The sequence below is a fragment of the Dermacentor andersoni genome, chromosome 10 (assembly GCF_023375885.2).
Source record: "Dermacentor andersoni chromosome 10, qqDerAnde1_hic_scaffold, whole genome shotgun sequence".
Taxonomy (NCBI): domain Eukaryota; kingdom Metazoa; phylum Arthropoda; class Arachnida; order Ixodida; family Ixodidae; genus Dermacentor; species Dermacentor andersoni.
The window spans coordinates 94,002,550-94,022,760 of NC_092823.1; the positions used below are offsets into that span (position 1 = coordinate 94,002,550).

Consider the following 20,211-nt stretch of genomic DNA (forward strand, 5'->3'; position numbering starts at 1 on the left):
GTTCGCTATTCGCTTGAGTAATCGGCACGTCTAGCTGGTACTCGCTTGCAGTCGTTGAATCGTCTCTGCATTTTTCCTGCTCACTTGAATCCGCAAACCCAAGACCCTGATACTGTCGACAGTGTGAATAATGTTGCTGTTTACCCGCAGCTCGATGCCGTATCCCAGGTCCCTGCCCCTTCCCCGTCACTGTGCCTGCGGTGTTAGGAAAAGGGCCTCCGACTTCTCCGCCGAGCACTGGAGGCCAATCGGCTCCAGATATTTCTCGATAGCTTTGATTGCCCTCTGCACTGCCACCTCGATCTGCCCCTCACTGCCTCTGCTCATCCATAGTGCGAGATCGTCCACATAGAGCATGTGGTTCAGTCCTTCTATGCCAGCCAGCTTCCTGGTGAGACCCATCATCGCGACGTTAAACAAGGTGGGCGACAAAACTGACCCCTGCGGCGTACCCTTGCTTCCCAGTTTAATAACTTCCAATGACGACCCGCCCAACCTGATCATTGTAGTTCTATTCGTAAGAAAATCCTTTACGTAATTGTAAGTCTTTGTGCTCACATTGAGAGCTCCAAGACTACAATATGGCCGAATGCTTCACATTATCGAATGCTTTAGGAACGTCTAATCCCATTAGTACCCTAACTACTGAGTGCAATTGTGCACCCAGTAGGGTGCAGAATTGCAAACATGGAAATAAAAAACAGCTTTGCGGCACGCGGAACAGCTAAACATCCATAGATTTGATAAAATTTGAATAAAACAACAGAAGAATCTTCAGCGTATGCAGCATGCATGCTACTTCTTAGCACCTGACGCGAGAGCCTTTAGCTAGTTGCCTTCTGTTCCATTGTCATGGTCTTTCGTGTTTGATTTCCACTTGGCTCATCAAAGTCGAGCAGCACGTCTGTGGCACACAACACAGTGCTCCGCTGTGTGATCAAGGAGGCAAGCGAACTTCACTGCACCGGCTTGGCTCGGCCGGCTTATGGCTTTCCAGATTGCACCAATGCCAATGCGATATCAGATGCTATGCCCAGCTGCCAGGCAGTGCAGCTCACCGCAGGGAGAGGTAAAAGGGAATGCACAGCCTAGGTGTGACCCCCGAGATTGCACCGGGGAGATCATGAAGGCCACACCCAGCTGTGGCTGCCTGCACGGTCTCCGTAGAGAGGGAGAGGAGAGAACACACAAATTTTTTGCACCACCGCAACTCGCGCGACTTCTGCAGGCTTCCACACCAGCTACCAGATTGCGCCAAGGAAATTTCAGAGGCCAGGTCCAGCTGTGCCTGCTAGCATGCTGCACAAATCTTTTAATCTTTCACATTGCCACATGTGGCCATGCAGTGTGGCAGTGGGCGCAGCCAGGTATGTGCACAGGGGAGAGGTCAGTGAAGAAGTGCGATAGTGAGCTGCTGCTTGTGCACAGGTACGCAGCTACAGTAGTGCGGTGTTGAGAAAGACCAGTGTTTGACGACGTATTTGATGGGGAGCTCCAAAAGTTTTGAGATGGCACTGTGAATGAGTGCCAAACCCCATGTAAAGCGATGTACTCGGCTTCTTACGATCGTGTATTTTTGGTTTCAGAGACAAATCTATTTCCTTATAACCACTAGAAGGACAATTTCACTTCGTTAAAGCAAGGCTTCAAATACATGGATCTCTAAGGGGATTTAAAGGTGAATTTCATTTTCTTCGTTATATCCATTATTTTTTTATATCTTGTTTCGCTATACAAGGTTTCAGTATAAATGAAGAGCGAAGCATGCTATCAGCACAGTCTACAAGTGCTAACCTCTCTTTGGAGCTGAAACTTGGAGGTTGACAAAGATACTTTGTAGGGTTGTCAAGTGCTCTTGGGAACTACAAGAAATGACTAAAAAGTAGTGCAGACATACACACACACAATAAAAAGGCCATTTATAACTCTTTGCATTTAGTAAGCCAGTTAGCCAAAATATGTACAAGGAATACGTAGATACTTGACGGAGACACACTGACGAGCATAGGTATGCAGAAGAAGCCGATATTCCCTCATCAGTATTTTTGCAGGCTATGTATACTCATTCATGCTCAGTGTGTACTCGTGTACGTTCCTACACACGACTACTCATACTCACCGACTTTGACTCTCGTACGTACACATGTCCACTCGCACTCGCCAACGGCCACTCACGTACACTCAAGGTCAATGTCACTGACTCATTTCCACTGCCATTGACTGGCACTCTGGTGCTCTCTCACATTCAATCACACTCACCGGCACTCACTTTCATTCACACCCATGTCCGCTCACACTCTTTGTCAATCACTAAAGCTTACCGTGAAGCCTGTGAAATGCGAGTGGGACAAGTATCAGTCGGTGTACTTGTCAGTGAGTATCATGACCTATGCCGAGGAATCGAGGAAGTTCAACTTACCACTCAAGCTTACCAAGCAGATAATCTTTGCCAATGTCTGACGCTGGTCCTCTTTAAGCATGGCCCTGTAACAAAAGTGCGGCTGAGCGATTGTGTATGCGCATGCCAGAGTAATGCTCCGAAGTAGTACGGGCTAGGACCGCAAGGGTGCTGACAAGTGAGTGGTCTGAACTTGCCTCGTAAATTCGTGGCTGTGGTATAGCGCTACCCAGCTCAAGGTCGCAGGTTCGATCCCAGCCATGGCAGCCATATTTCAATAGGGGCGAAAACAGAAAATGCGTGTCTGCTTAGAGACTGTTGCACTTTAAAGAAACACAGGTGGTCAAAATTAATCCAGAGCCCCCATTGTGGCATGCATAATCAAGTCGTGATTTTTGCACATCAAACTTTAGAATTTAAAGAGACTGACAACCAATTTTTATGCCACCCATATTTGTTTAGGGCAACGAAAAAACTTAACACTCAGTGTCCAGTTCTTCAGTGGTAATGCCGAAAACGGCGGGGAACATTTCTTGTCAAAATTTTTTTATCTGCACTCGTGATTGTGATTTTGAAGTTGTATGATGGAAACATGCTGGATACAGTGATTGGTGAAAGTGATAGACATTGTACGCCAGAATTGAAATAGCCTAGTGCGGTCCTAGCTGTAAAAAAAAGTAATATATAGTTTATCAAGCCGATGTCCAGGGTAGTTATGTTTTCTGAAGTGTTGAATCATTTTCAGGATAGCTACGCGCTTTTGTGATTTCCTGCCAAACTGTGTTAGTCATATACAAGCCAAGGCATTCTTTTTAGCTAAGCTAAGCTAACATTTTGAAGGTGAAGTGATGCTTTTTACACTAGTTGTGAATTCATGTAGTGCCTGCTTCCATTTGTACCACAATTAGTTGATGTCATTTTGCGTATCACATGGGAGACTGCAGAACTCTGGGTACTCACTTGCAACATAGGTGGTGCACAAATGCAATCATGTGGTATGCCATGCAATGGAGGATGTGACGGCTTTTCACATGTCAGCTGTTACATTTGTGGCAGCGGAAGCAGCGCCACTTGATGACGTGAACTTTTTCTAGCTCTTATATAAACACAAATGCATACATAAGATTGAAATCGACAAAGATGATACAATAAGTAACGACTGATTTGCGTACAGTAACCTTAGTGCATTCATACTGCAGTACAGAGGTGTCATCGTAAGTTGCCATGACTTACCATTTTTTATGAATTTCTGTGCCAGTTGAAAATTACAATTCCTATTTAAATATTGCAAAACCGCATGCTCAGCTCTATCACTATAAATCATGATCTTTTTATTTCCACCAACATCTCGTGACACATTCTGGGCAGCCGTCAGTTCCTTTAGATAATTCCTGTCGGTGCCCGCTGACATGGCTGCAGCCAAAGAGGAAGATGTCACAAGAGAAGCAAGTCTCTCTTGTGCCTCACTTATACCAGCACCATCGCAGTGCACACTCAAGCCATTTCTCGTCGCAGCTGTAAACAAAACTACCAATCCTTACTCCCCACCATCACGTGTTACATGGGGAAGACAAATGCCAGTTGTCAGAGACATGTGGGGAAGACAAACTTCAGGTGATGCGAGAAAATCAGATGTTCCCACATCTGGTAAACAAGCTAAGGGCTGCAGAACAAGCGATGAAACTTCATTGAAAGGGACACTGAATAGCAACAATAAATCAAGCTTTATTATGAAATTATGCTTCTTTAATAGCAAAACATGAGCAATTTTATTGTGAAACGCACTCCAGTAAGCCACAAAAGAGACAAAAACTAAATACGGGTGGCGACGCCACTCTGAAGTTACTCCACTAGCTTGCCGTGATGTCATCGATTTGGATGGTGTCTCATCTATACAGTTGTAATTGTTTACTGATATAGTAGTACTATGGCTGAATTCTAAACAAACCAAACGCAACCCAAAGAGTGTTGAAAGGCTTTGGCCCACATACAAGATGCCTTTAAATGTTGTTATAGTGACATGCCAGCCCTAAGGTTTTGCTGAGAAAATCATGAAAGGGAAGGTTGTCCTTCATTTTCTCCATCAAGAATCAACAATCCATATGAATGAAAATAACAATTTGAAATAATACCTCACCGGTTTAAAGAGATTTAAGGGTTGGTCTTATCTGTTATGCTAAACGGATGTTAAAGAAAAACAATTAGTTTAACTGATAAATTAATCTTCAAAAACACTATCTTCAATATTTTGCTGTAATAAATTTATTGTTAGAAGTGAAAATGAAGGTCAAAGTTTAATTTTGTGAATTTCATGCCAGAACCCTATGCCAATATGTCACACTGGCTTAGCTGTGTAGGGCTCCTTGTTTCCATGGAGGAGTGGCGCATCACATCGACGCTATCTTGGGAACTACGAGCGCTCATCACCCCGACTATGCGGTGACACTGGAAGCACGTTAAAAATTGCCGTGCTGTGCAAAAAGAAAGCAGAAAGGTTAAGCTGAAGAAGCAGTTTCTATATAGCCAGTTCGGCGGTGTTAGCTGTACGAGAGCACTCGAGCAGTGGCAAAATGCAATTCTGCAATTATCGACAGTGGGCTATTGATGAGAATAGGTGCAGACAGGATTAGGGAAACCCAGGCATTTAACATTAATCTGGAGCCCTCCGCCACAGTATATCTCGTAGGCCGAAGTTGCTCACCACACATCACTGTCTTGCCACATCGGTGCATCCAAAACAATGACTGTGCTTAGAGGAATTCACTGCAAGACCAAATGTTCAGCTAGGTCTGGTTGCATATCGGATGGGATATTAAAGGATCCTTAAACCACCTCCCGACATTTTCGATCCACTTTAAAGACACCTACTGTGCGTGTACCGAACGCTGTGACAATCTTCTTCGCCGAACACGGCAGTGCTGCGTGCAGTGTGATAGTAACAAATTTGAAAGACAATTTCGTGCTCCTGTGAGGTCTTTTTCAATGCCTCATTTGCACTTTGTGATAGCAGCGAGGCTGCATGTGTGATGTCACCAGAGTAAATGCTGTGAATGGGTCGACTGTCGACATACCAGAGTGCTAACATAATGAGAGCTGGGTCGCAATTTCGTAGTGATGCCTTCGAATTGAATCTACGCCACTCTTATGTTCTACCTTTCATGACTGGCTGCTCCCATTGATAAAGCGAGTGGAGTGTCATTCTGACCACTGACGAAAAGTACAAAAGGACAGCATCGGAGAAGATATTGGTACAAAATCGCAGCCTTGGCTGTGTGTTCTGAGAAGAGAGAGCACCTCTCCAATCGTGTATACACTGATCTATCAATGAAGCTTTCATTCAGTCAGCGTCGCATTGAATGCAATGCAATCAGAGGTGGAAAGAGCCTTTCTTGTGGTTCGCTATAAGTGGTTTCACTACGCTTCAGTGGCCTTCATGTAATTGGCCAGACTGAGTATGGAGGAGGAGGCTGTGAGGAAGAAACAATGCCCATGAGGGAAGACAGTGAAGGCGAGCGAGAAACCACTGCAGTCTTTCATGAAACACGTGTAACTTTGCTGTTACATCGTTTCGAGAAATTCCTGCGGCTTCCGTTCATTGTAGACAGACAAACAGCTTTACTAGACAGTTGAACTCCATTAAGTCGACCCTGACAGGACCTATAAACTGGTTGAATTTTCTGGCAGATCGAATTACACGAAACACAGAAAAAAAAAAAACGCCGAAGCACAGTGTTAATTCACTTAGCAGTATTTGCCTTCTAAGTTAGCTTTGCCACATACGGATGATGCGGTGAAGCATACCAAGCAGGGGAAAGGTGTCACTTTTATGAGACATGGCACCGGTTCCTTAATTTAACCAACACACATACGCCGTCTCCAGTCACAGTAAGAGCACAGAGATGACTAATAAGTTTACTGGCCGGTCTTAAGAGCTCTAGGTTGATCCTCGCTCTTTTGCTGGCCCTAAACGTCCCCTCGACTGTTGGAGTTTTTCACCTTACTGCCTTCCTTTCCACTAGCTTTCCCAAAACACAGATGGCTTTTTCTTAGTGCATGGAGCGCGCGCGCATGCGTAGTTAAGGAATGCGTACTAGGCGCTTTTAATGGTCTTATATATGAGAATATATATGTATATTTGTCGAAACAAAGGCTCAAATTGCTGAATAAATGCCAGAAACAACTCTAAATGGCTGCCAGTGTGCTTATTTAGCATTTAGGTGCTCGTACTGTGGTCAAAGACTGCTTATGCGTGCCGCGGGTATAGTTACATAATGCATACTATGTCACATGAGAGTAGCCCCTTTCTATTCTTTGTATACATTACTGCATAACAATGGTGTACTGTGGCGAAGCTGAGTATAGATTGATCAATTAAAGCGAAGCTGATCAGTTATGTTTGAATTATCTGGTGAATGCCAATTTTGTGATTGAAATAACTGAAGCTTGGGACCACAGAAATGTATGGGTGCCTGTCGGGACTTTCGGTCTGGATTGGTTGAACCAAAAGATCAAATTATCTGGAGTCGGATTGACAGAAGTGTACAGCATATCAAATTTTTGAGCTCAGAGTGGTTGGGGGACCTTTCACAGTTCTTTGGTTGTTGAGAACACATTCTGAATTTTATTAAAGTAGAAAGCTAGAAATAGTTTAGAAAGAAGGAATATTGTCTTTATGTCAAACATTACTGTGACAGTCTTCTTTTGCCAGGCAATGCCGCCTACAGCACTTGTGATTATGATTATGCACCTTGGTAGTTCTTTTGAAGGAGGTGATTATTTGTACACTTCGGGAGTCATCAAAGGTAAAGTTCCCCTGAGCTTGTTTAAGATGCTATGCCAGCTATGCAAGTACGGCTTCCACAGCTGCCTTAGTCCCTTTGTTAACACACTGTGCATGGGAAAGTTCGTAATTAAAGTTTATTGACCCTTTTAATAGTGCATTCACAGTGCTTGTTCATATAGGTAACTTGAAGACAGTCATATCATCATGTCTTTATTCAGTTTGATGTTTTTTGACAAGGCTTAGTTTCCGAAATATTTTAACCCAAAGTTGGTCACTCAGCGTACTATTTTCAGATTATGTGGCAGGAACATAGGTGCAGAGGCACACACCAGCTGGATGCTGTTTGTTGCGCACTGTTCACTCAGTGTAAATTGTCAACCACATGCACGCGATATTCAAGCAACGCAACAGGGTCTGCTTGTCGGGATGCGGCCTGGAGCAACCACGCAGATGCAACATTGCGAAAAAGAAGTACTGACAAATTTACGTGGTTGTCCGAATAAATAGAATTCTGCGCCTGTAAAAAAATTGAAAACACACCACAAGGCATTATGGGGCATTAGATGTATCTTTAATATGTTGTCATCGCCAGTGGAAATCTATTCTATGCCGTCAGTGTGAAATGGCATTGTGCTGCCTGTTGAGCAAAACTCAAAGCATTTTCGTGGCTCTCGGTGGCATCACAGGCCTAACAGCGTCAAAACAAACTGATCTCAGTAATAATGACAAGACAGTACTGATACCTTGGCCTCATCTTGAGATGAGACTGATTTACTATGGGTGATCTTATTTATTTCTTGGCAAAGTGCAAGTTGCAAGGGAGAATTCAGGTCGAAGCAGGTGAACTGGGGTCTACTGCTTGCTGGTTGTGCAATCATGCTCTCCCGGGTAGAAGTCTCTGTGTGGCCTTCCGAGCGACAAGCGAAGTTTTCTGGCTGTCCAAAAATGGGCAATGTGACAAGTGCCAGTGAAGGATCACCCTCTGCAATGAAAAACCTGTTGCTTGTCGCCATCATTTGTCGCCGTTGCTCCAAAATAGTGTGCATGTGGTTAGGCCTTTACACTGCATGTGCAACAAACTAAAAGCAAAATTGCCTGGCAAAAAGACTGCCAGAGGTATGCTTGATGTGCTGACGAGATTGTTTCTTTCTGAACTCATAACTTTCTAGCGAAATCTTTTCTTGCACAATAAGACATTGACAAGAAAAAGAGGGTACAGGAGACATTGTCCTGTAAGCGTTTTCCGTAAACATCAAGGACCTCTATTATTCCCTGCCGCACGCTGCGCTTGCCGAAGTAGTTCAGGCTGGCATTGATGAGTACGGGGCTGTTCATTTTGAGAAAACTATTGGCACCTCAGTTGACAGAGTTAATGAATTGGCCTTGTATCTAGCGTCCACGGTTTTAATTGCAACGGGAGGTTCTTCATGCATAAGGACGGCATATTTATTGGGTCACGCCTCACACCAGGCTTGAGTGACCTTTTGCTAGCCAAGTTCGACAGAGACCTTGAAGAGAGTGGGTTGTTCCATATGGTCAAGATTTCCTGCTTCATTGGCGATTCTTTCGTCATCTTCCATGGGACTGCAGAAGGTGCCATTTTAAACAAGGTCAGGGAAACTTTTACCTTTGATGACTCCCATAATGTAAAAATAATCACCTCCTTCCAAAGAACCACCAGGTGCATAATCATAATCATACGTGCTGTAATCGATATTGCCTGGCAAAAAAGACTGTCACAGGAATGTTTGACATAAAGACAATATTCTTTCTTTCCAAACTATTTCTAGCTTTCTACTTTACTAAAAGTCAGAATGCGTTCTCAACAACCAAAGAACTATGAAAGGTCCCCCAACCACTCTGAGCTAAAAAATTTGATGTGCAATAGAGTTCCATTAATTCGGCTCCAGTTAATATGATCGTTTGGTTCAACCAATCCAGACTGAAGGTCTCGGCAGGTGCCCATACATTTCTGTGGGCCCAAGCATCAGTTATTTCAATTGCAAAATTGGCTGGGTGTGGCCTTCGCTGGGTGTGGCCTTCGTGATCTCGCCGGTGCAATCTTGGGGGTCACACCTAGGCTGTGCATTCCCTTTTACCTCTCCCTGCGGTGTGCTGCACTGCCTGGCAGCTGGGCATAGCATCTGATATCGCATTGGCATTGGTGCAATCTGGAAAGCCATAAGCCGGCCGAGCCAAGCCAGTGCAGTGAAGTTCGCTTGCCTCCTTGATCACACATCGGAGCGCTGTGTTGTGTGCCACAGACGTGCTGCTCGACCTTGACAAGCCAAGTGTAAATCAAACATGGAAGATCATGACAATGGAACAGAAGGCAACTACCTCAGGGCTGTCGCGTCGGGTGCTAAGAAGTCGCGTGCGTGTTGCATACGCTGAAGATTCTTCTGTTGTTTTATTCAAATTTTATCAAATCTGTGGATGTTTAGCTGTTCCGCGTGCCGTAAAGCTGTTTATTTCCATGTTTGCAATTGTGCACCCGACTGGGTGCACAATTGCACCCAGTGATTAGGGTAGTCTTGGGATTAGACGTTTCTAAAGCATTCGATAATGTGAAGCAATCGGCCATACTGGAGAGTCTTGGAGCTCTCAATGTGGGCGTAACGGATTTTCTTACGAATAGAACGGCAATGATCGGGTTGGGAGGGTGGTCATTGGAAGTTATTAAACTGGGAAGCAAGGGTACGCCACAGGGATCAGTTTTGTCGCCCACCTTGTTTAATGTCGCAATGATGGGTCTCCCCAGGAAGCTGGCAGGCATAGAAGGACTGAACCACACACTCTATGCGGACGATCTCACGCTATGGATGAGCAGAGGCAGTGACGGGCAGATCGAGGAGACACTGCAGAGGGCAATCAAAGCAATCGAGAAATATCTGAAGCCGATTTGCCTCCGGTGCTCGGCGGAGAAGTCGGAGGCCCTTTTCCTAACACTGCAGGCGCGGCGATTGGGAAGGGGACAGGACTTGGGATAGGGCATTGAGCTGCGGGTAAATGGTAACATTATTCGCACTGTCAACAGTATCAGGGTCTTGGGTTTGCGGATTCAAGCGAAGAGGAAAAATGCAGAGACGATCCAACAACTGGAAGCGAGTACCAGCCAGACGTGCCGATTACTCAAGCGAATAGCGAACAAACATGCGGGTATGAAGGAAGCGAATCTCGTAAGGTTACTGCAATGTTTCGCAATTAGCAGGGTTGTATATGTAGCCCCCTGCCTCAAATTCACCAAAGCAGAGAAAGACAAGATCGAGATCATTATTAGGAAGAGGATCAAGATGGCTCTCGGTCTTCCCCCGAACACATCAATGAACAAAGTTTACGGGTGTCCAACACCTTGGACGAGCTCATTGAAGTGGCGGCAGTATCGCAATATCAGAGACTGCTCCGTAGTCAGGCTGGTAGAAGGATTCTGGAGTGGCTGGGGTTTGATATTCAGGCATGTACCAAGCAGACAGGCAAAGTACCACCGCGAGTCAGGGACAGGCTGAGAATACTTCCATTGCCCAAGAATATGGACCCGGTGCATCACACGGGCAGATGAAGGGACAGAGCGGAGGCGCTGCAGAAAAGACTGGAAGGCAGGCAGGATGTGATATACACGGACGCAGCCGTAATTACACACGAAAACGGAGGCCCTGCCTCGTGCTGCAGCGTGAAAAATTTAGGAGCAACAGAGGCGGAAGAAGTCGCCATTGCGCTGGCTATGACTCAAAAGAATGTGAGAGTTGTGATTCGAAATCTGCAATCAGAAATTTTGATGTGGGCAGGATCTCAGCTGCAGCTGTACACATATTAGCCGTTGGGCAGCCCCCGGCGAAGCAGGTTTCGCTAATCTGGACACCGGCTCATCAAGGTTTGCGAGGGAACGAGAAGGCGCACACGCTGGCCCGAGGTCTCACTTTCCGGGATCCAAGCGCTGTCTTGACAACCCCCCAAGCGAGGAACCCCTACAAGACCGGTGACGAACTGAACACTTTTCAGGAAATTCTCAACCATTATAAGCTGGGCCGTAAGACTTACCTGAGAGCGGATAAGAACCTTACTAAAGGTGAGGAAGTTATGTGGAGGAAGCTGCAAATGGGGGTATTTACGAACCCATAACTGTTGAGCAAATGGCATCCCTTGATGTATAGCTCTCGTTGTAGGCATTGCGATGGTATAGCGGACTTAGTCCACATGGTTTGGACCTGCCCTAGCTTTGATGAGCCAGATAGATGTAGAGAATCCTGGGAGTCCTTGCTACTCGACGAAGAAAATGCTCAATGACAGGCCATCGGCCTCGCCCTGACCGCCGCCACATCACAAGGGATCCCGGCCGACGGTTGGGGAGGATGAGTGTGGGTTTAGGCTGAAGCCTCTGCCCTATCATCTATTTGACGGGTACAAATAAAGTCACTTCTGTCTCTCTCTGGCAGTCCTTCAGAGCTATTTCAGGCATGGCTTTGGCGATTTGAGCCCTTGAGGACGGTCAAAGGCATGCATTCATTTTTTTCCGACTTCCAGATTTTTCAGGCATTTTCACAGTCCCCAAGTCCGAAAAATTAATATTGATTGCACCTCCAAGATACAGTGTGCAGATGGCTATGCGCAGCCACGGCCGAGGTAGAGGAGGACATGCATGAACCCCTGCCCATGATGTGACACATTTAGGCAGTGTGGAGCTGCCAAGATTTTGATTCATTGGCCACTATTAGTTTCGACGAACTGAAATTCTTCAACATGCGCTCAAAGTCCAGTACACAAATGCTATTTGTGTGCCCCCCTCACCTTGGAATGTGGCCGGTCTGGCCAGAAATCGAACCTTTGAGCTCGTGCTTGGCAGGCTGAACGCTGAAGCCAGTGAGGCTCCACAGTGCATAAGCCGTAAGAAACAGTCATTGCAAGAACTAAGTGGGACAACAGCTACTACTGTTGTGGTAGTGAAGTTTTACCTTTGGGGGCACTTATTATCCTCCCCTGCATTAAGTCTTTTCTAAGACATAGCTCACACAATAATATGGGAGAGACCTGTACAATTGCTACCATGCAGATACACATGGTGCACCAGTGAGTTACAATGTCACAAATGTGCTGGGTTAATCTGGTGCGTGTGAAGATAACATAAAATGCATACCACCAAGAGCAAACGCCCAAACACTGCGGGCAACACAAAAGACACCCGACTGAATCAGCATAGTGCAAGAACAGTTGACAGATTTTGAGACTCCCATGGCATCCAACCTTTGCTCCTGATGGTAAAGTGGCAAAAGAGAAATCAAAGGTACTTCACTGTAATAACTCCATCTACGTGCAAAGCAATGGAACTTACTAAGTGCTTATGTCTATTGTGCAAGGGGCACTATTGAGCATAGGGAACTACACCACAGTCTTAATTCTCCCAATGCTTCTACAATGCTGTGCACAATGATAACGCATCTATGGGCCTGCAAGATCTAGTACATCATTTTTCTCTTTATGTTTCACAGGAAAATTTACTGTATTAAAGGTCTGCTTCTCTTGTTTGTACGAACATGCACTGTAAGTTTACTTTAAAATCGGCCCTCATGCATACAATTGTTTATTCATTCTGTAGTTGGGCGCTACCGAAGTTCACGAACAAAAGCCAGAGCTCTCTGTTAAATAAAGCACGAAGGTAACTGAGCTGCATCCTTAGAAAGCCCCCTTACTTGCAAAAACTTTAAGTACTTGAACTTCTAATTCTAAGGTGCTGTCTAGCGAGTGTCTTACTGCAAGAATTTTCCAGATGTTGCATCACAAGGTGCCAGGAGGTCAGGTTTCCTGTTAATTTAGACACCCTTTCCCTTTGCTTCGACCAGCATCCGCAAGCGACATCCCTTCCTTGCTTTTGTCCTATGACAGAGCAACACCACCAAAGTGAAGGGACCACGTCACTTTTGGTGGTGGTGTCTCACATATTCTGCATAGTATTTACCAAAGCCACGTACCATAATCGGTTACGTTGCAAGCAGTGCATTCTACATAGAGGCGCTTGTGCATGTCACCTTGATTATCCGAAAGCAGTGGCTCTCTTGATAGCTTTCCTTTGACATTTGACTCTTTCCACGTCATTGGGTGCTTTGATACTTTGCAAACACTATTGCTGGTGCGTAATCTGCACACCAAGCTTTTCTCTTTCTATTGCGCAAACCTGGTGAAGTGCCCCTCAAGCAGTAAATTTTTCGTAATAGCAATTTCGGCAACAATACCTTAATTTGGGCGAGTTGGTTCATCTTGACAGTTTTCGTAAAGCACATCATGACCGTTTGTAATCAACGCCAGTTGGAAGTAGCACCACTCCTGTCGTATGTGCTCCTTTGACTTCATCTTCGCCTTTAGCGCTTTTCATGAAAACTGTCAACACTTTCAGGTACTCCCTGAAGCAAGCCTGCAAAAGTAAACTTTTGCTAGTAATATTTAAAAAGCTATATTAGCTATGCAAATGCCATTTACAGACGCATTATACTTTTTGGCAGATGCTATTGTGTGTGAAAAAGTATGGCCAGACAAAATATGGTTTACTAGAAGTCATTTAACAAGGCTAAGAATTTCGCACGGTGTACGCTTCGAAAACTTGATGGCCTTCGGAAAAGTGGGTGCCAACATGTACCCGGAAAGAACTCAATGCATAGTTATCTTTTTTTTTTTTCACCAGCAAACAATGCATACCTGCCAACCTGTGAACATGACAAGGAGGATGGGGGAAAGCAGTAACCACACACGCTTTATTACTGAAGAAGGGTCTGGATGCAAGCTAGTTGGTATGGCATCGTTCTTTTAAAAGATAGTCAAGTGCACAAAGACACAGACAGCGAAAAGAAGACAAACAAGGCGGTACTTACAACTAATTCTGTAGGTCCATGAACGACCAGGCCTAAGAACATGCAGCATCCTTAAAAAAAAACAAGGCGTGTGCACATCTGTTTTGCACTGGGAAAGAAGCTGCAAGTGTGTGCCATTATGTGATGAAATAAAGATGTCGGGTAGGGTCAGGTACACTATGCAGCGTGAGCTTTTGGAAGCTTTCTTTTTTTTTTTTGTCAAGCAGAGGGGCAGCAATTTCATTAGTGACATGTCTGTTAACTTGAGGAAGGACAAGGATAGTTTGCTGGAACGGCTGAATGGATCATGTCTGTAGTTATGATAAAGAAAGGGCAGAGTTTTTTTTTCTAATGCCTGGTGGTGTTTGTTTTCTGTGCATGTGGAGACCATAATCAGGCCTTTTACTTCTTGCTAAATACATCACTTGTTAGTGAGGGCATGTGTTGTTCCCTGTCCTATACACGTCTTTTCTTTGGAATCTTTTCATTTATTCCCTATCATGTATATGTTGCGTGCATTTTTGGTCCTGCAGTTTAATTCTGTGGCCAGAACGGGAGCCAAATGCTTTGGTGGCTTAGTGTTTGGGCCGTTATGTTGCACAGGGTCATAGGTCAGATTCCTGAACGTAACAGCAGCACTTGGCAGAACGCAATAACACTTGTGTACCAAGTATTGGCGGTCCTTCGAGGAAGTTAGTCTTGTAGAGAAGCCAGTAAGCCTCTAGGTCCGTGTGAAGGTCCTGCTGCACAGATTGAAAGAAAACAGCATGAAACAAAAGCAATGTTTTTTTTCGCCCCCTCGTACCTTTTTTAAAAGTGCACTGACATGATATTTCCGACTCATCAGTTTTTTCCGTTAAGTGGAGGTCCGGGACCTCTTAACCCTAGAAATCATACTGGCAAGCCTCACATTGCCTTTAATTATTTATTGTAATAGCTTTTCCACAGCCACTTCCTGTTTTGTATCCCAGAAAGTGACTGGGTTGTAACGTCATGGTGCAGAATGTGGTCATGTGGGAACAGGACACTGTGATGGTTAGACAGTCCCTCTGGCTTGCTGGGTCGTCCGCTGTGTTGCTACATTGGGCTTTACAACCAGTAGCAGCATAGGAGATGGCCGAGCAAGTCGCAGCAAGCGCCAAAACATTGAAATGTTCTGCTTCCACGTAACCACTTTTTTGTGTCGTGACATCACGACACAGTAGAAACTTAAACAAAACTGGCTGTAGGAAAAGCTATTATGATTAATTATTTAGGATGCTTTGAGGCTTGCTAGTATTTTATGTAGAGTTTAGAGGTCTGGGACTTTGATTTGATGTAAAAAAGAAAGTGAATAGTAAGTAAATTCATGTCAGTACTCCTTCAGTGAGTGAAGTGTGAGCTCTGTCAAATGAACTCGGTGTTCTTGATGTAGAGCAGGTTTGAGACAGGTCAGAGAGTTGACGTTGTTGTAGCTTTCGTGTAAGCCAGCACTTAAGAGCAAGATGTAACCATAAGGCACTGCTTTGCACTCTGCGATTGTTGTGACAGTGTGAGTGCACTGCAGAAAAGCCTGCATGACGCTTGGCACGGTTCAACAGTGGTTCGTTTTCTCCCCTTGGCCCACCTGTTTGCATTTGGGCCATAGATGCAGAGTTGACGTCGGAACAGTTCACCGGACTGTCCCTGAAGGTATTCGAGACCTTTGGGGAGCGATACCACTGGCGGGATGATGACACACCGATGGATGCCGATGCGTAAGTGGTCCTGTCCCAACTGTGGTCCTGTCTTGAGCGTACAGTGGTCAGTGATTGAAATGTGATGCTCGGAGCGCAGGGATATTGGCGCTTTTTCCTCCACTGGTGGGTGCTGACACCAAGCTGATGCATTGTGGTTACGATTAAAGTGAGAGCCTTTGTGACGAATTATGACTGTGTTTGGTCCCCCATTGATTATCTAGCGTTCTCCCTCCGGTAGCACAAAAGGAACTGGCTTCCATGCAGTCCGAGTATCGTGCTTCAATTGCTGAGCGCTGTATGTGTGTGCTTACTCTTCAGTGACACTTGAAGCCACCTGCTTGCTTGTACCGACTCATAGTAGAGCTCATCAGGGCTGCAAGCCACAGGGAAATTTGTAGATTTAGAGATGTTGAATGTTTGGTGAACATGGAAATCGTGCAAGATGCTTTGCTGGGCTAATTGATGTGTTGCCGTGATGGAAAGTAGCACTCTTCTATCCTTCTTTTTTTTTCCCTCACTTCTTACACTGCTTTCCACCATGGAAATCGGGTTCGAATTTAAGGAAATTTCAAAAATCTTAAAGCCAGAAGTTCAACATTTGCTTGACTTGACCTCTCTAGCCCGTAGGGTGAGCTAGTGTTCCCATCTGCTGGGAAACAAACCAGATGAGTGGTTGCAGCAAAATGTAGCAGCAGAGAGGGTACAGCAAGCAGACTGACATCAAGGAGCTAATCGCACGAAGGCGCCAGAACAGAATGAGTGACACAGATGGGATATGTAGTGTGCGGGTTACAAGATTAACAACTTTGTGACACAAGCCAAACAAATAACTTCAGTCTGCGCTGCGTATGTTTTCCTTTTTAACTTTACCTACTTCCCCAGGCTTTTGTGGTTAGCAGATAGGTACTTAATATAGCAGAGAGCAACAAAAGTGAATAGGGGGAAAAGAAAGAAGCACTCGATTGGCTGGCACAGGCATTGATGTCGCATACATAAGAGGAGAGAGATGAAGAGAGCAACCACTGGGCTGCATCTTTTCCACTTGAGATATGCAGCCAGGTAAACAGAAAGCTATTGGGACTTCGATGATTGTCTTCGACGGTTTCTGCTCGAATTTCTTTTGTTGTTCTTTGCTCTGTCCTCATCTCTTCGAGCAGATAGCTTCCCAGTATCATGTACTGTGTACAGGGTCATCTGCTTCTAGCGGGAAGATCTCATTAATGTTCGAGCCAGTGTAACTTTTAACATTTCATGTACTTCATGCTGAAAATATGCCTAATGCAGATATCTAATATCGACAGATTGGCCTACTGGATTTCATGTGAAATTATAGCTGCTATGGGTGCGTGGCATTTTACAAAAGTGAACGACCCTGTACCTAATGGAATAAAGTGAGATCCTTGTTCCGCAGCAACACCACCACACTTGCAGGGGTGTCTTCATAACTTTTGGCTTGGTCTGTACAGAGCATACACCTGATGATCAAGTTTGCCCAATAACCAAGCCAAACTGTTGTGGCTGTCTGGTGCAAAGCAGAGTATCGTACTAAAAATACCAGAGATAAATTTGGTGTTAGCATCCATCTATGTGTACCAGTGGGACAGCACTTCTTCCGGCATGGAAAGGATTGATGGTACATGGATTTGTCTAAACCTTGTCATGTTTCAAGAAATCAAGAAAAAGAAATGGGCATGGGCAGGACATGTAATGAGGAGGGAAGATAAGCTATGGTCATTAAGGGTTACGGACTGGATTCCAAGGGAAGGGAAGCGTAGCAGGGGGCGGCAGAAAGTTAGGTGGGTGGATGAGATTAAGAAGTTTGCAGGGACAACATGGCTTCAATTAGTACATGACCGGGGTAGTTGGAGAAGTATGGGAGAGGCCTTTGCCCTGCAGTGGGCGTAAGCAGGCTAATGATGATGATGATGATGATGATGATGATGTCACTTGTACGGTGGAAGTGTCTTCTAGGAAGCATTCTGCTGCAAAAATTTTCTTAAATTGGCCTATTAATAGCCGAGATAAAAATATTTCAGTACTGCGAACCCATGATTTCAGTAAGCGGGCTCCACTGCCAAGCAAGACACTTTCTCCACTCGCCTTGTCTAGCCTCTGCAAGCGAAATTCCTTCCCTGCGTTTTCCCCTACCGGACCTCACTGTTGTCTTGTTCGCACAGCGATCGATTTTGCGTGCTGTGCACAAGGAAACATGACTAGCAGGATAATTCAGTGCTACACGAATACTGAGGCAGAACAAGCGGATCGCAGAGCATGATCACGCACTAAAACACGGCAGAAAATTACATAGTTTCGGTACCTGCGCACGTGACCGCACGGCTGTGGGAACAAGCCGACGAAGCTGAAGTACATCTCTCTTGCTTCGGTGCGAAGTAAAACAAAAACACACAGACATCCCGTACGGCGACCGTGAGGAGAAGGAAAAACGGGGTTCGGTTTGGCATTTCAGATCTTTCCGCGGCGCGTAGCGGTGTAATACTTTGCAGACACGATCGTTATCATGCCAGTACTTCTGCTTGTCAGCTCAATATGGCTAGACCTGGTGAGGGGCCGTTTAAACAAGCTTTTGGGCTTGTTGTAAGAGGAAGCGTTAGCTCGCAGGCTTCCATAGAAATAAACGGGAATGGGGAAATTGTTTTCTTCACTACCACTGCACTAACTTTGCTGCGGTTTGTTGGATTTAAAAGAAGAAATTAAAATCTAGTGATTTATTGAAAAAAAAAATCGATTTAGGCTGTCAATTTTTTTTAAAGAGAAAGTGCTAAAAATTGCACATTTTCGGAAAACAATATATCAAGCTTTGTAGAATTCTCCAACTCGGCAATAAAAACGATATCACAATTTGTAAACTGCATCTAATAGTACTTTTAAAGCCGACAAATTTGGTATATTACACTATATGGCTTTTATATACGGCACTAATATCTAATGATTTTTGCAAAATCTTTGTAAACAATGTAAAATATTCACATAAGATATAATTTAATATATCAAATTTGTCCACTTTGAATGCTCTAACAAAGGCAGTTTAAAGAACTGCGATATCTATTTATGGTGCAAAGCTACAAATCTGTAAACATTGTGCTTTCTTTTTAAGCTAACTGATTTTTAAAATTGCTATTAAGAAATTCAGGCACCCTAAATCGAAATTCTGCTTCCAACAGTCGCTGGAATTTCACTTTGTCTCTCACATGCAATGAATTTCATTAAAATCAGCCCAGTAGTTATCTCAAGAACAGTGTTTCTGCGTTTTACATGTATTTGAATTGGCAGCATAGGGGTTGGGCCCAAGCTAAAGCTTCCTCTTGACCTAAGTTTATTTCCTCGAGTTTGCTGTATGACCTCATTTTATCCCCAAAGGTCTGCTATCATAGTGTTTTCAGAGCATCACATTTAAAAGGAACTCCTTAAAAAATCTAAATTGTAGTCATCCGTGGTCAGCGTCACTGCCCAAAAGTTGTCCACAATAATTACATGATTAGAAGTGTCAAGGCTTCTTTACACACTCAAAATTTTCATAACAGAATGAAGTAGTTAATCTAAAACTGTCCACTGCTCTGAAGAAATATGCAGCTAGCACGTAGCGCAGCAAACCATAAAGACCAGTGAAAGAAGCCACTGTTTGCTTTTTCAAAGAAGCCACGCCAAATTGTAGAAAAATCCATGTGCTGTGCATCATTCCAATGGGGGTTAAGTAACTTCAGTGCCAAATTTTGCACTAGGAGTTTTATTTGGGAACTCGTAAGTTCTGAAGGAAATGAAAGTAGTAGTAAGTTGAAAATGCAGAAACCGGGGAGCTCCACAAACAAAATGGCGACAATATCTCACTTGGCTGCCTGAACTTGCTTTCTGGTGCTATGTTCATTGATAGATGCTTGTATCTCGTTTGCGTTATCTAAAAGACTGATATCAGATTTTTTAAATCAATTCTTAGTTCATAAATCCTATTTTTAATTCTTTGTAGACTGTGAAGCAATTCCATTGTGAACGTCTTGCTTGGAGAAGTCTGTGCAGTATTGTCTAGTGCTTAAATTTTGCATTGGAGTGTAGAGTGTTTGCATGCGATGATGAACGTATAGCGCTATAGATAACATATAGCGTATTGATCTCAATGATAGTTGTAAATCTCTTCGTATGTGTTCATAAAAAAATTTGTCTTCACAAAAATTTTCTCAAGTTAAAACTGATGCCTTGGAAATAGAAATTAGCTACCAGTAAAGCAATGCACATTCAGTTGTAAAGTAGTGCCAAGGCAGGCTGAAATTGTTAATGTTGGTACTCAGTCGTTTTTTTTTTTTTGCTTGTTTCTATAAAATCGGTCTAGTGGCTAGCACAATAGGCAATGCAGACACCTGTTGGTGTATTGACAGCTCCTTTTAAAGTGGCATTGTTAACACTTCTCAAGGTTTATTCAAAATGTTAGCACACGCAAGTACTTTGCAGCCACCAAATGTCAAC

The 20,211-nt window shown here is 44.3% G+C and overlaps 1 protein-coding gene across 3 annotated transcripts in view; it reads left to right on the forward strand.

Annotated features, from left to right (window-relative positions):
* The window catches only part of LOC126544383 (TBC1 domain family member 15-like), an 85,925-nt gene that overhangs the window by 23,000 nt on the left and 42,714 nt on the right, over positions 1-20,211 (forward strand). Inside the window, exon 6 of one of the 3 annotated variants that reach the window (XM_050191694.2) lies at positions 15,645-15,753. The exons of the other annotated variants lie outside the window; for them this stretch is intronic. Within the exon in view, the coding sequence (XP_050047651.1) occupies positions 15,645-15,753 (109 nt within the window). The remainder of the gene's footprint in view (positions 1-15,644; positions 15,754-20,211) is intronic. 3 annotated transcript variants of the gene reach the window in all.